Source organism: Saimiri boliviensis, chromosome 2 (assembly GCF_048565385.1).
Source record: "Saimiri boliviensis isolate mSaiBol1 chromosome 2, mSaiBol1.pri, whole genome shotgun sequence".
Taxonomy (NCBI): Eukaryota; Metazoa; Chordata; class Mammalia; order Primates; family Cebidae; genus Saimiri; species Saimiri boliviensis.
The window spans coordinates 416,447-432,410 of record NC_133450.1 but is presented as its reverse complement, the minus strand read 5'-3'; the positions used below and the strand labels follow the sequence as shown (position 1 = coordinate 432,410).

The following is a 15,964-nucleotide window of genomic DNA, read 5'->3' as shown; positions in this document are numbered from 1 at the left end:
CAGTGCTACTTTATTGAAATAAAGTCTGCTTTGTTTGACCTACCAATGAAGCCTACTCATTTGGTTAAAACCAACTTCCCATTGTTGGAGTAAGGAATTTAAATGTGTATTTTATGGGCTATAAAATGTACATGTGTGAGGCTGGGAATGATGTGTATCAAATCAAAAGACAATGAATTTTCTGCTTCATGAGCCTAAAATTTTATAGGAACAATAAATGTAAAGGCCATTTATATTGGAAATATAAATTTAAAACTGGTAAGATTTTATTTCATTTCTATATTAATCACATAGAATTGCTCTGTTATCAAAGCACTGTTTTGACAACAGAGACAAAGTTTTGCTAAAAGCAGAATTTGTAATACTGCTACCTGATTAGCTTATTGGATGGATGCTTGTTTGATGCTGGAGTAATTAAAATGACAAGCATTTTCATTAAAATGTGTTTTGTTTTTTGTTTTGTTTTGTTTTTGAGATGGTCTTGCTCTGTTGCCCAGACTGGAGTGCAGTCGTGCGGTCTCAGCTCACTGCCACCTCTGCGTCTCGGGTTCAAGCGATTCTCCCACCTCAGCGTCCCAAGTAGCTGGGATTACGGGCACACGCCATGAGGCCTGGCAAATTTTTGTATTTTTGGTAGAGATGGGGTTTCACTGTGTTGGCCAGGCTGGTGTCAAACTCCTGACCAAGTGATCTACCCACCTCAGCCTCCCAAAGTGCTGGGATTACAGGCATGAGCCACCGCGCCCGGCCAAAATGTCGTATAAATATCAATACGATATAGCTTATCTTGACGTGATAATACTGCATAGCTTTCATTATAGAGTGGTGAGAAATAAGTTTTCTTTCCCATAAATGGTTTTTGTTGTGATTTCCATCTTGGTCATAATTGTGACATACTTCCAAAAAAAAAAAAAAACACTAGTCAACATTTCTCTCAAATGTACAATTTTTGTAATTATTATGCTTTCTGGTATGTATTTCTTAGCACATTTAATCCAGCAGTCCTCATCAATCAGTATTTTCTAAAAATAAAGACACTCAAACCTCCCACCACTCCCATCCTGAAGTAAGAAATGTAAAGGTACAAATTTAGAGTATTGTTGCCTCTGCATAAAAAACCAAATCAGAGGCTGAGAAGAGTCGCTTGTTGATTGTTGAGATACTTAGTTTCGGTTATTTTTCCCTAGAAAGTTATATATAGTTACTAATCCAGTAGCAATGAACACCCTTAGCACCCAGATTATGATTTCTAAATACTGTTTCCCAGTACCATGAACCAGTGCTTCATGAAGAAATTATTGATTCCAGATCTGGGACTGGAAAATGTACATGATTTTACCAGAAATTACCAAGATTACCAAAAACAAGGGAGCCGTCAGAGACCACTAGGCTTCTGTCAAAAGATCTCAGGGTCAGGACCAGCTCATTAGTTTGAAAACTGGTAAATAATCAGTTCTTTAACCAGCGTTTCTTGTATGGAGTGTATTTCAGCATAACCAAATCACTGATGAAGCAAAGTTTTTCTTTTGTTTGTTTCTGGGTTTTTTTTGTTTTTTGTTTTTGTTTTGTTTGAGACAGAGTCTCGCTCTGTCGCCAGGCTGGAGTGCAGTGGTGCGATCTTGGCTCACCGCAACCTCTGCCTCATGGGTTCAAGCAATTCTCCTGCCTCAGCCTCCCCTGTGGCTGGGACTACGGGCGCGTGCCACCAGGCGCAGCTAACTTTTGTATTTTTAGTAGAAACGGGGTTTCACCATGTGTCTCAAACTCCTGACCTCACGATCCACCCATGTTGGCCTCCGAAAGTGCTGGCATTATAGGCATGAGCCAAGGCGCCTGGCCTGTTCGTTTGTTTTTAGAGACAGGGTCTTACTCTTGCCCAGGGTGGAGGGCAGTGGCAGTTGGCCCTCTTCTGCCTGAAACTCCTGGGCTCAAGCAGTTCTCCTGTCTGATCCTCCTGAGTAGCTTGGGACTACAGGCTCGCACCATCGTGCCTGGATAACGTTTAAATTTTTTGTAGAGATGAGGTCTCCCTTTGTTGCACAGGCTGGTCTCCAGCTCATGGGCTCAAGCAGTTTTGCTTTGGCCTCCCAAAGTGCTGGTATTGCAGGCATGAGCCACCATGCCTGCCAGAAAGTTTTCTAGCTAAAAAATGAAGAAGGAATGATTGAATTATAGTGTCACTGTTTTACAGTCTCTAAATAAAATAAGCAATCTAGACCACAATGAGCAGTCACTGGTAACATTCCAGGAAAAGACAGTTGGCTATCTTGTGTCTCCTAATAGAAGTAGATATGACCGCCGGGCGCGGTGGCTCAAGCCTGTAATCCCAGCACTTTGGGAGGCCGAGGCGGGTGGATCACGAGGTCGAGAGATCAAGACCAACCTGGTCAACATGGTGAAACCCCGTCTCTACTAAAAATACAAAAAATTAGCTAGGCATGGTGGTGCGTGCCTGTAATCCCAGCTACTCAGGAGGCTGAGGCAGGAGAATTGCCTGAACCCAGGAGGCAGAGGTTGCGGTGAGCCGAGATTGCGCCATTGCACCCCAGCCTGGGTAACAAGAGCGAAACTCCATCTCAAAAAAAAAAAAAAAAAAAGAAGTAGATATGACCAATGAAACATTGTTGCCAAAAATTAAAGACTCAGATCTTATCAAGCCACTGGATCTGGCATCTGGTTTACAAGAACAGAAGGTAGAATAACATGTTAAATGATCCATGGAGAAGCAGTCAACACAATCTGGGTACAGAAAGCTATCTACACAAGTGATGCCATTTCTTCAGATAGAGCACAAGCAGGAAGAAGGAGCAGGAACATGTGTCACCATTGCTCAATGTAGATGTGGCATTGGTTCCAGGACCACCCATGCATACCCAGTTCCACAGATACTGAATTCCTACAGTAAATCCTGCAATTTTCTGCATCCTGTGATGAATACTATGTTTTCTGTCAGCATTTGGTGGGAAAAAATCCATATATAAGTGAACTCACACAACTAAAATTCATGTTGTTTAAAGGTCAACTGTAGATGAAAAGACTTGAGGTCAACTGAATGCATTAATGAACTGCATTTGAATCAACCAACTTATAAAAAAATAGTTTGGAAATAGTGATACTTGAATATTGACACATTAATGAACTACATTTGAATCAACCAACTTATAAAAAATAGTTTGGAAATAGGGACATTTGAATATTGACTATCTGACGTTAAGAAAGTATTGTGATTTTTTTTTTTTTTTTTGGTATAAAGATTTTTAAGAGTCTACATCTTTTAGTGAAATACTGAAATGTATGCTGTTAAGATATATCTCAGTTTTGCGTCAGAATAATCTAATGGGGTTGACTGTAGAGAAACAAAGAATCCGTAAGATACAGCTTGGTGATAGGTGCGTGGACATTCATGGTTTTGGTTTTTTTAATTCGTGTTTGAAATTTTCCATGATAAAATATTTTTTAACAAGTTTTACAACTCAATAATACGTGATTATTCTCCATAGGTAATGAAAACTGACTGTCATTACTTTCTTGTAGCCTTACCCCTCGTGAATTCAACTCTTACGGAGCTCGAAGAGGTAATGATGCTGTAATGACAAGAGGCACTTTTGCAAATATCAAGCTTTTTAATAAGTTTATTGGAAAACCAGCTCCCAAAACAATTCATTTTCCATCAGGACAGACGGTGAGGCTGTACACAAAGTATTTAAACAGTTTCTAACTGGATTAAAATTTGTATTAAAGATTTTTGTGTTTGTTTTAATCCACAGCTAGATGTATTTGAGGCTGCAGAGCTGTACCAGAGAGAAGGTATCCCACTGATTATTCTAGCAGGAAAGAAATACGGTTCCGGAAACTCCAGAGACTGGGCTGCCAAAGGACCATATTTACTGGTATTAAATCTTAACATTTATCATTTTAAGCTTCAAAGAGTGTTAAATGTTCCCTTTTGTCAGTAACATCGTGTCAAAGCTTACTTGGATTTGGATTTTTTATAGTTATTTAAACCTTAGAGGTATAGAGTTTCTTTTTTTTTTTTTTTTTTTTTTTTTTGGTGATCTTAGGTAATATTTTGTACTAATCTAGTTAGTATCATTTTAATACTCTGAGTTTGGTTAAACCTACATCAGTCTTAGTGAAGAAGTCAGTATAGAAGAAGGAAAGGAAATTCTGGTTTGGTTTGGGTTTTTTTTTTTTTTTTTTTTTTTTTTGAGACAGAACCTTGCTCTGTCACCCAGGCTGGCATGCAGTGGTGTGATCTCAGCTCACTGTAACCTCTGCCTCCCAGGTTCAAGTGATTCTCCTGCCTCAGCCTCCTGAGTAGCTGGGATTACAGGTGCTTGCCACCACCCCTGGCTAATTTTTGTATTTTTAGTAGGGACAGGGTTTCACCATGTTGGTCAGGCTGGTCTTGAACTCCTGACCTCATGATCCACCTGCCTCAGCCTCCCAGAATACTGGGATTACAGGCATGAGCCACCATGCTCAGTAGAAATTGTTTTAAACTATTGTTTCATAATAATTATTTATACTATTGATTTTTTTTTTTTTTTTTTTTTTGGTTTTGAGACTGGGTCTCTGTCTCCCACATGGAGCTCGGGGGGCGCGATCACTGCCACTGCTGTCATGACTCCCAGGTGCATCAGGTCTCCCACCTTAGCCTCCCAAGTAGCTGGAACGACAGCCATCAGTCACCACACCTGGCCAATGTTTGTATTACTTGTAGAGATGGGATCTCCCTGTGTTTGTCAGGCTGGTTGCGAACTCCTTGATCCTCCCACTGCAGCCTCCCAAGGTGCTGGGATTACAGGCTTGAGCCCCTGTGCCCGGCCCCTACTGTTAGCTTTACTTGCCTTCTTTTGATTTAATGTTCCCCGATTTGCCCCATTAGTGGGTAAGAGACTCAGAAGTAGTGGGCCAGTTTCACCTTTTTCCCCTGCACAGGAGATTGTGGTGCCTGGCGGTCTGCCAGGAAAACAGCTCTCCTGAGACTGCTTCCTTGTTGCAGAGCAAATAGGCCATCTGCTGGGCAGGAGAGTCACGTGACATGTGCTTTCTGCATTTCATACTCACAAGTACTCTTTACAGTTGTAGCTGTAAAAAGGCTGGCTGCAACACAGATATCATGCAGACCTCATTCTTATTTTAATCTTTAATTTCTCCTTTAAAATGTAAATACTCTGAGGGGTATGGAAATAAATCGAAATCTCATCCTTCTAATATACTAATTACAAGTATTATTTATGAATATTAATGGTAGGTATAGGTTCCTTTTATCCTGGAAATTGTCTTAGTCTTTGTTTCTGATGTTGGAAGCTTTCCACATAAGGCAGGTGATGCTTGGCTGTCCATTTGTTAGACATTCAAAAAACTGATTGATTACAAGCTGTGGTTGGGAGCTGGATTTGTCAGTTAGTGGACCTTACTATAGGTGACTGGTAGATAAGCTGCCTTTTTCATTAAGAGATTCTGTATGTCATTATCTGTATTTTCTCTGAGGTCGTTCAGCTTCTTCAAGGAAAGAGACTCATTCAGGATGCAGCCTTCTACTTAGTCCTCCGTTTTCAGTCTGCTATTCTCAAGCTTCCCCTATGCCCAGTGATTGTCAGCCTAGAGAATGTATTCTCTTCGTTATTTCTGCTATCATAAAAAATGAGTCAAAAATTTTTTTTAAAAAGGGGTGATAGGCCGGGCGCGGTGGCTCAGCCTGTAATCCCAGCACTTTGGGAGGCCGAGGCGGGTGGATCACGAGGTCGAGAGATCGAGACCATCCTGGTCAACAGAGTGAAACCCCGTCTCTACTAAAAATACAAAAAACTAGCTGGGCATGGTGGCGCGTGCCTGTAATCCCAGCTACTCAGGAGGCTGAGGCAGGAGAATTGCCTGAGCCCAGGAGGCGGAGGTTGCGGTGAGCCGAGATCGCGCCATTGCACTCCAGCCTGGGTAACGAGAGCGAAACTCCGTCTCAAAAAAAAAAAAAAAAAAAAAAGGGGTGATAGCACTCCCAAAAAACAAAAGTTGATTCTTAGGTGGTAAAAAAAAAGTTTTACTTTTTACATATAAAGTACAGGCAGATATAGAGTACATAGAAAGATACACGGCATCTTAGTGGTATTCAAATTTTGGAGAGAAGAGGGGTGAACAGGCAGACACAATTATGGAAAAAAGTCTGAAAAGACTTTTTAGGTAGACAGTGGAGAAAAAAGTTGAAAAACAGAAATCTGGAGACTTTGGCTCATTTTTTCCCTTGAATAAACCTCTATTCTTCTGGAGTGGGGATTGAGCTGGATCTTACTGCTTTATGTGGCCTTATAACCTGTATGCGCCTAGTATTCTGAGAACCTCATACCTCTGAATCTCAGTCCTCTTCCTGGGTCCTGCGCTGCACACGAACTCAGACCTTACTGGCATCAGTCCCTAATTGCATTTCATTCTTTTCTGGTGTCAACACTGCCATCCAAACCAGTTACCTGTCTCTGTCTCTAAATATTCATGGAATTCACTCCTTCTATTCCATTTGTTGCTCTGGGCTTATACCCTCTTTATTATTATTGTTATTTATTTATATATTTTGGAGACATGGTCTCACTCTGTTGCCCAGGCTGGAATGCAATGGTATGATCTCACCTCTCTGCAGCCTCCACCTGCCAAGCTCAAGCAATTCTCCTGCCTCAGCCTTCCCAGTAACTGGAATTATAGATTATTTTTCTGAATTTCTGAATTTTTATGGAGCTCCCTAAATTATTCTGACCTCCTCCTCCGCTGCCACCACATCCAGCCAATTTTTGTGTTTTTAGTGGAGACTGGGTTTCACCATGTTAGCCAGGCTGGTTTCAAACTCATGGCCTCAAGTGATATGCCCACCTTGGCCTTCCAAAGTGCTGGGATTGCAGGTATGAGACACTGCATCCAGCCTATTCTTGTTATTTTTTATTTTATTTATTTATTTATTTTTATTTTTTGTAGAGACAGGGTCTCAGTATATTTCCCAGGCTGATCTCAAACTCCCAGCCTCAGCCTCCAAAGTGTTGGGATTATAACCATATAAGCCACTGCACCTGGCCCCATATACCTACTTTATTCTTTATTTCAGTTTCATTTCAAGAGTGTTGAATGTTTGATCTGCTGTGTTTAAGTAGAAATCCTCCTGAGCCCTATTTTGGGGTCAAAGGAGCCGGCCCATTTATAGAGGTCTTTTATGATGTGGTAAGCTGCAGTAGTACCTAATCCTAGAGCAGCGGAGGGAGTCAGAATAATTTAGAGCACTCCATAAAAATTCAGAAATTCAGAAAAATAATCTATAGAAAGCTTCTGTCGAAATACTTTGATAGAACATTGATTCAATATGAGGTATTAAACTAAGTGTTCAGAGAAAGGCCAGAGTAGATTTTTCTCCGCCTTTAAATGCTCAGTAAATAACTTTCAGAAGGAAAGTTACGGAGGAAATAAAACGCACATTTGTTACAGGGTGTGAAAGCTGTTTTGGCCGAAAGTTATGAAAAAATACACAAAGATCATTTGATTGGAATTGGCATAGCCCCACTTCAGTTCCTTCCGGGAGAGAACGCGGATTCCTTGGGCCTCTCCGGCAGAGAAACCTTCTCTTTAACATTTCCTGAAGAACTGGCTCCCGGAGTCACATTGAATATACAGGTATCTCTAAATGTTTCAAAGATGATTATGCACTCTATCAGATGTTTATGAATTAAGAATCAATTGCTGTAAATTATATACTAATATCACTTAAAGAATGTTAAGTTGCTATTTAAAATGACTCTTTGCATCATACTTAGAGCTATGTTAATAATAGTTGGTGTTCTCTGAGGAAAAGTGGAAAGAACTGGATGTTTACACCAGAAAAAAGAATACATGGAGGGGAATCTTGACTTCCACTGAGCAAGTGCCAGCTTCCTTTTCATGGTTTTCAGTTGTTGCTGTCCTGATCTAATTTTTTTTTTTTTTTTTTTTTTTTTTTTTATGAGAGGGAGTTTCGCTCTTGTTACCCAGGCTGGAGTGCAATGGCGCGATCTGGGCTCACCGCAACCTCTGCCTCCTGGGTTCAGGCAATTCTCCTGCCTCAGCCTCCTGAGTAGCTGGGATTACAGGCACGCGCCACCATGCCCAGCTAATTTTTTGTATTTTTGGTAGAGACGGGGTTTCACCACGTTGACCAGGATGGTCTCGATCTCTTGACCTCGTGATCCACCCGCCTCGGCCTCCCAAAGTGCTGGGATGACAGGCTTGAGCCACCGCGCCCGGCCCCTGATCTAATTTTAACCCAGGCATATATACCACTCCAAAGATCAGGCAAAGTTGAACTTCGGTTAGAGCAGCACAGACTTTACAGCTAAGAAAAAAAGGGAAGAGCAGGAGTTACTGATCACACGCAGTGACTATTTGGTGTAAAATGAATATGAGTAGTGAGGATGACTTCCCCAATTAATAAGTCAGAATCTAACTGCAGCTCTTTTTCTACTTAGCTGTGAAGCCCATGGTCAGGTATCTCAGGTGTTTTTCAAGCAGCAGAAAAGTTTCAGGCAATCAGAATAGGAAATTAGAACCAGGAGAAATCAGAATGTGTGGCAAGGATAGTCACTGAATGTGAAGACAGGTGATCTTAACCATCAGGTAGCACCTGCAAGATTTACTTGCTCACGTAAGATGTTTTTGTTTCTTTAAAGACAAGCACTGGAAAAGTATTCAGCGTGATTGCTTCGTTTGAAAATGATGTGGAAATAACATTATACAAACATGGAGGATTATTAAACTTTGTGTCACGAAAATTCTCATAGTATCTACTTACCGTGGATACCTTTCATAACTGGTAACTGCAAAGCCTTTTGTGCTGGACCCAGGAATCCTTACCATGGAGCTGCAGATAGTCCCAGTATACTCACTTCTCTCATCCATGGATGTACATGATGATGAATCAACGTAGTGACTGAAATGAAATCTTCTTGATTTTAAATAATTTACGAATGGTGCTATTAACATTGCTAAAATCAACGTGTGAAGTGTGTTGTGGAAGAGACCTGTAAGTATGGGGGGGGATATTTTATCAGACCATTTTGTAAATAAAGGCAGAATTTGTGTTGAAGATTCTTATATGAGTAACCTTCCTGGAGTTGTTTAGTTTTGCACCTATAAAACTGTGTACTACTGTTTGTTGGTTTAAGAGTAGCAGATTGAAATAGAAGAAGCCAGATTAGACTCGAAAATTGTGGTCATTGGACTCTGATTTGTAAGTGGACCTTTAAAGTATATTAATTCCTTTTCAGAACTGAGCTGGACACATCTGGCATTCTGTTTGTCATATACCAGGTTTGTCCTTAGTTTAACTGCAAGGGATAGAACTGCCCCAGGTCACAATCATTCTGTCCAGTCCAGCCAAGGCTCCTTCCACATATGAAGGTGGACCGTGGCAAAATACAACTGATTGTGTGGCACCGTGCGTTAGTAGTGGAAATATGTGTCACATACGATGCAGCCTTTAATTTTTCAGCAGTTTGCCGCTGTGACCATCTGGCAAGCCCCCAGATGGCATTATGTTAATTGGATTAGATTATTTTGCTCACCTATGTAATACTGTAACTTCTTACAACCTAGGATTTTCAGTATCATTAACCAAAATTTCACACTCATAGTTGCTAAAGAGAATGTTATTTAATCATTAAACTCTGAACTGGTTTCTTGTAGGCATTTAAATTATCTACCCTTAATTATACGGGTGGTCAACCCTATGCATTTTTTAAGTGTTGCTATGTCTTGATTATTTAAATTGATTTCCTGTCATTTTGAATCATTTATCACCTGCGATGCATGACTCTTAATTTTGTTATGTTACTGTTTTAACCAAAGCTGACTGTAAGGATAAAACACTTAAGTTGTTGCTGAGTACCGTATATCCTCAATATGCATGTCTGCCCATCACATCAAATGTTCTGTCAACAAGATGTTTGGCAATTGTTTTTTTTTTTTTTTTTTTTTTTTTTTTTTTTGAGAGAGTCTTGTTTTGTCACCAGGCGCCAGGCTGGAGTTCAGTGGTGTGATCTCAGCTCACTGCAGCCTCTCTGATTCCTGGTTCAAGCAGTTCTCCTGCCTCAGCCTCCCAAGTAGCTGGGATTACAGGCGCGAACTGCCATGCCCAGCTAATTTTTGTATTTTTTAGTAGAGACGGCATTTCACCATGTGGGCCAGGATGGTCTCGATCTCTTGACTGATCTACCCGCCTCAGCCTCCCAAAGTGCTGGGATTACAGGCATGAGCCACTGTGCCCGGCTGGCAATTTTTTTTTTAAAGGTTGGAAAATTAGTTATGGAAGGTTCTATACCATTGTTTATTTTAAACCTAGCTGGCTAAAGGTTAATTGTAGTGATTTGTTTTTCACATGGAGATCTTTCTATGACCTAGTTAAGTTACTGCAATTCAGAATTAATTCACATTATATAAAGAATTACTTCTTTTAAGCAAATGCTGAAACTACCAAACCAGTGGATGAAGACCGCTGAGAACTTTGCACATAATCATACAATCTTTTGAAAATATTTTGCAAATCTGTGTTTAGACAATAAGATGGACTCGAATTTGACAAAATGATTTATTTAAATTTTTTGTAAGTATTTTCTTTGTTACTTTCAAATTATATTGTGTTCTTGATGTATGGTGTGTATTTGTCATTGCATGTGTTTTTAATTTACATGAAAACATGAGTTAGAAATGACAGGTCGAATGATAAAATACCCGTATAAGCTCTTAAGAAATAGTAATTCCAGATTGTGTAGGGGAAACAAATCTATATTGTTTTAAAAGCATACTCTGTATAAGTTATGGGCAGAGGCACGGGCATCCTCAGCAGCTGATTTGGGAGATGATGGTAAAGCTAGCTAACTATGAATTAAATATTGACATATCCAGTCTACCTAGTCCAGTGATTACAAGCAAATCTTTTATTTCAGGAACAAATCAAGGTTCTCTTAATTTTTTGGCTTGTATACAACGAGGTAAAACTTGGTAACATGGTTTTAAATTAAGGAGGAGAGTCATGGATGTGTGTTTTGGTATGTTTACCTTATAATTCTGCCTCTAGCCATATGCTATGTTTGCAAAATGTGGTATCTGTTAGTTTTCATTGTCTATATCTTTGTTGACTATATCTGGATAATTTTGTGTTACCCCAAAAATAAGGAAGCATAATGTGAGACACACAAGAAAAGAAAATCAATGTTGTGAACTTAAAAGTACAATTTCAAAGGTCATTACCAATGCAGCATCTTTTTAGACTTTAAAAACATTATGCTACATATTGCCATCTTCATATTTTGCTACTCTTATACAATGAAATCAGTGAAAATGTTCAGCCACTGAATTGCCATTGTTATACCTAAAAGGTTTTAAGATGACAGTTGTCACTATTTTCTCCATGCTGACATTTGAAAGAAGATACTAGAAGGTCCTAGAATCTCTAGCCAGATTGCTTAGTTTTTCCTTGGTAATCAAACAGCAGTTGTATTAAAGGAACGTAAAGCTAAGACCTAAATCAGAATCATAGTTGTCTGCATATATGGTAACAATGTTGTGTGCATTTGCTCTTTCAATGAGTGAGAGGATGAGGAGAAATTATTTGACTGACATTTTCCTGTGGTTGAATAGAAGACACCTTCCTTTTGTCTTTAGCTTTAGGAGAAGATGCTGAGATACTGGATGTTTATTCTGTCTTAGTCTGATTGGAGTAATGAGAGAGAAGAGGAGAATGGACTTTGGCTTTTTCAGTGTTTTTTCCCCTAAAGGGTGATACTGCTGATGTTTCTATCAATTTTACACATAATATGTGGCTATGAAACCATATATCTCAAGTAACTAAAAATCATTGTTTATTATTTAAAGCCAACAAAACAGTATAACAGTTTTAAGTTCAGTAATATTAAGTATTGTATAGAAATATATTGGAGGCAAAGTTCAGTTGATGACAATTGTGTATATGTTACTGATGCTGTAAATTATTTTTAATAAAGAAAATTGTATTATCACATTTGATTCTTGCTATATTTTGTAGTAGTGTGGGACAGGTGCAGGTGGTTCACTCCTGTAATCCCAACACTTCGGGAAGCCAAGGCAGGAGGATCACTTGAAGTCAGGAATTTGACCCCCCACCCTGGACAACATAGCAAGACCATATCTCCAAAAAAAAAAAAATGGCGTGCTGTGGTGGTGTGTACCTGTAGTCCCAGCTACTTGGGAGGCTGAGGCAGGAGGATCGCTCGGGCCTAGTTGGAGGCTGGCTGCAGGGAGCTATGATCATGCCACTGCGCTCCATCCTGGGAGGCAGAGCAAGCCCTTGTCACTAGTGTGTTGTCACTGTGAATTTTGTGTTTGTGTGGTGTTAGCACTGAATCGTAAGCATTTTTTTTTTTCAATATTTCCCTATCATTCTGTTAATATCTATATGATCTGTGAAAGGATCCCATTTTATGACCAATATTGGTAACTTGCGTTTTCTTATTTTTCTTGATGTCTTTCTGAGGGGTTAGAAATTGAATTAATTTTTTAAAGAGCCATTTTTTTTTTGAGATGGAGTCTCACTCTGTCGCCAGGCTGGAGGGCAGCGGCACAATGTCAGCTCACTGCAACCTCCGCCTCCCAGGTTCAAGCGATTCTCCTACCTAAGCCTCCTGAGTAGTCTCAGCTACTCAGGCACGTGCCTGAGCTAACTTTTGCATTTTTAGTAGAAAAGTGGTTTCACCATGTTGGCCAGGGTGGTCTTGATTTCTTGACCTTGTGATCCGTCCGTCTCAGCCTCCCAAAGTGCTGGGATTACAGGCGTGAGCCAGTGCACCCAGCCAAAGAGCCAGTTTTTTTTTTACATTACTTATTTTCTCCACTGTTTTCTGGTTTGGGTTTTTTTTGTTTTGTTTTGTTTTGTTTTTTGGTTTTTTGTTTTTGAGATGGAGTCTCGCTCTGTTGCCCAGGCTGGAGTACAGTGGTGCAATTTCGGCTCACTGCAACCTCCACCTCCCGGATTCAAGCGATTCTCTTGCCTCAGCCTCCTAGGTAGCTGGAATTAGAGGTGTGCGCCACCATGCCTGGCTAATAATTAGTTTTGTATTTAGAGACAAAGTTTCACCATGTTGGCCAGGCTGGTCTCAAACTCCTGACCTCAGGTGATCGGCCCTCCCCAGCCTCCTAAAGTGCTGGGGTCACAGGCGTGAGCCCTCAGCAGCCCAGCCTGTTTCCTGTTGTATTGGTTTCTGCTCTTAAATACTTCCTTTGTTACTTAATTTCCTCCTTTCCCCCAGCTTTCTAAAACTTTTTCTCCAATGTAAATGTAAATATTTAAATTTCCCTCTAAGCACTGCTTTAGCTGTAACCCACTGTGGAGACTAAAGCCAATTTTGAACATTTTAAACAACTTGTAATATACAAAGGAAGTATCGTAAAATTGCTGAGCCATTGTTTTATAATATAAAATCATCTCTATACTCAGTGTAGACTGTTCGTTTCGTTTCACTCCACTGTTTTTTTTTTTTTTTAATTATAAAAATAGAGGTGGGAGGGGGCCTCAATCAGTCCTCCCATCTCAGCCTCCCAGACTGCTGGGATTACAGGCCTGAGCCACCATGACCAGCCACTGAGCTGTCTTTGAGAGCCACTACTTAAAGAGGTCCAGTAGCCGGGCGCAGTGGCTCAAGCCAGTAATCCCAGCACTTTGGGAGGCCGAGGCGGGTGGATCACGAGGTCAAGAGATCGAGACCATCCTGGTCAACATGGTGAAACCCCGTCTCTACTAAAAATACAAAAACTTAGCTGGGCATGGTGGCGCGTACCTGTAATCCCAGCTACTCAGGAGGCTGAGGCAGGAGAATTGCCTGAACCCGGGAGGCGGAGGTTGCGGTGAGCCGAGATCGCGCCATTGCACTCCAGCCTGGGTAACAAGAGCGAAACTCCGTCTCAAAAAAGGGAGGTCCAGTAGCCAACTGAAGAAGCATTAATACATTGTACTAAATAAAGAAATGACTTTTTTTTCCCCCTTTAGAAATGGATCTCACTATGTTGCTTAGGCTGTCAAACTCCTGGGCTCAAGCACTTTTCCTGCCTGAGCCTCCTGTAATAGCTGGAACTACAGACATGAAAGCCACACCATGCCCCGCATAAAATGACATATCTTGTACATTGGTGGAACTTTAAAAAATCGTGATAGCCAGTGTTGGCATTATCGAGAGGAAAACAAGATTTGGCGACACGTATTAAGAGGCTTAGGCCGGGTGCAGTGGCTCATGCCTGTAATCCCAAGACGTCGCATGGCTGAGGCAGGAGGATCACTTAACCCAGGAGTTCAAGACCAGCCTGGGAAGCATGGCGAAACCCGTCTCTACAAAAAATTAGCCAGGCGTGGCGGCGCGTGCCTGTAGTCCCAGCTACTTGTGAAACAAGCGGGCAGATCCCTTGACCCCAAGAGGCAGAGGCTGCAGTGAGCCGAGATGGTGCCACTGCATTTCTGGGCGACAGACTGAGACCCTGTCTTAAAAAAGCTTTAAAGGAGTTTATTCTCTTATACTTAGTAGTATTACGCTGAGCAGTTTAAACACATCATTTAAAATTTACAAAAGATTTACGTATGAGGATATTTTTAAAAACAAGGAAATGCTCACTTAAAGTGAAAAAGGCAATTTACAAAGTACTTTGTTTTCTTTTTTGAGACGGAGCCTTGCTCTGTCGTCCAGGCTAGAGTGCAGTGGTGCAACCTCCGCCTCCCAGGTTCGGTCAGTTCTCCTGCCTCAGCCTCCTAGTAGCTGGGATTACAGGCACCCACCACCATGCTCGGCTAATCTTTGTCTTTTTAGTAGCAATTGGGTTTCACCATGTTGTCCAGGTGGGTCTCAAACTCCTGAGCTCAAGTAGTCCCCGCCCCCATTGGCCTCCCAAAAAGCTGAGATTACAGGCGTGAGCCACCTCGCCCTACCAAATACAGTATTTCTGAAGAATTCAGGGAGTGTAAACAGGCACATCCCAAAAAGGGCAGTTGTGGATCCATCCAGTAGCCCTGACTCCAGTTGTCACGATTTCCAGATTCAGTCTAATTCCCATTCCCTGATGCAAGAAAAGTAGAAAAAGACCAATAGAGATGGAATAATGAGAGGTGGAAGTCATTGAGAAGCCACTGGAGGGAAAAAGCACGCAGAGAGGCCTAAGCGGGCCGGATTCCAATTCTGATTACAGAAAATCCAAGTTGAAATCACTCTTTGACAATCTAAATGAATCAGATATTATGTTCCCCTGGGGTTGTGAAAAAACGGTCCTGCTTTTTGGTGATTGGAGGTGAAGCAGCTAAGAACAGTATCTAAAGCAGGGGAAGAAGCAGGTGGTTGATACGAGTTTGGGAATCATCCAAGTCAATCGGCGACTGTAGATAACCCGAGTGTGTGATATCCTGGCAGAAAACAAAGGGTGGATGTGCGTCCTCGAAAGCGAAATACAGACCAAGGTGCAGGCGTGCGTGGACCGGTGCCCAGGACTCTCTTCCAGCAGCCTCCATAGAAAGAGTGCTCCCACTTCGCGGGGAAGTCCTGCCCCGCTGGAGAAGGGCAGCGAGCTGGGTATCAGGGCCTCATGCCCTTGACAGTTAAGGTCATCCAACTAACCTGGCTGTTACCCCATGAATCTCGTAGAGCCTTCTGAAAACCATGGGGTCTCTGCGGACTTCACCGCAGGAAGAGAACCCACTGACTGCACTACCCACATGAAGAGTCTGACTCAGTCACCAGTTCTGTTTCTCAGTGTAAATGAATCATTCATTCCCTCACAGGAGACCCGAACCGTGGTGACCCCAGCCCCCTGGAAAGCCTGTCGGAGGGGGGCTTCGCGCTCTCTACACATCTATTATGTCGCATTAAATGGTTTGGGAAGAAGGGGGAAAACTCGTGCTGTGGCAAAGAGCCTCAACAGAGCAGGGCGGCCTGTGACCGCCAGCTTT

The 15,964-nt window shown here is 41.5% G+C and overlaps 1 protein-coding gene across 1 annotated transcript in view; it reads left to right on the top strand.

Moving 5' to 3' along the window:
* The window catches only part of IREB2 (iron responsive element binding protein 2), a 65,639-nt gene extending 53,614 nt beyond the window's left edge, over positions 1-12,025 (top strand). The window contains exons 19-22 of the mRNA XM_039469135.2: positions 3,535-3,682; positions 3,768-3,890; positions 7,465-7,650; positions 8,679-12,025. Coding sequence (XP_039325069.1) covers positions 3,535-3,682; positions 3,768-3,890; positions 7,465-7,650; positions 8,679-8,789 — 568 coding nt within the window. The 3' untranslated portion in view covers positions 8,790-12,025. The remainder of the gene's footprint in view (positions 1-3,534; positions 3,683-3,767; positions 3,891-7,464; positions 7,651-8,678) is intronic.
* The last annotated feature ends 3,939 nt before the right edge of the window (positions 12,026-15,964 follow it).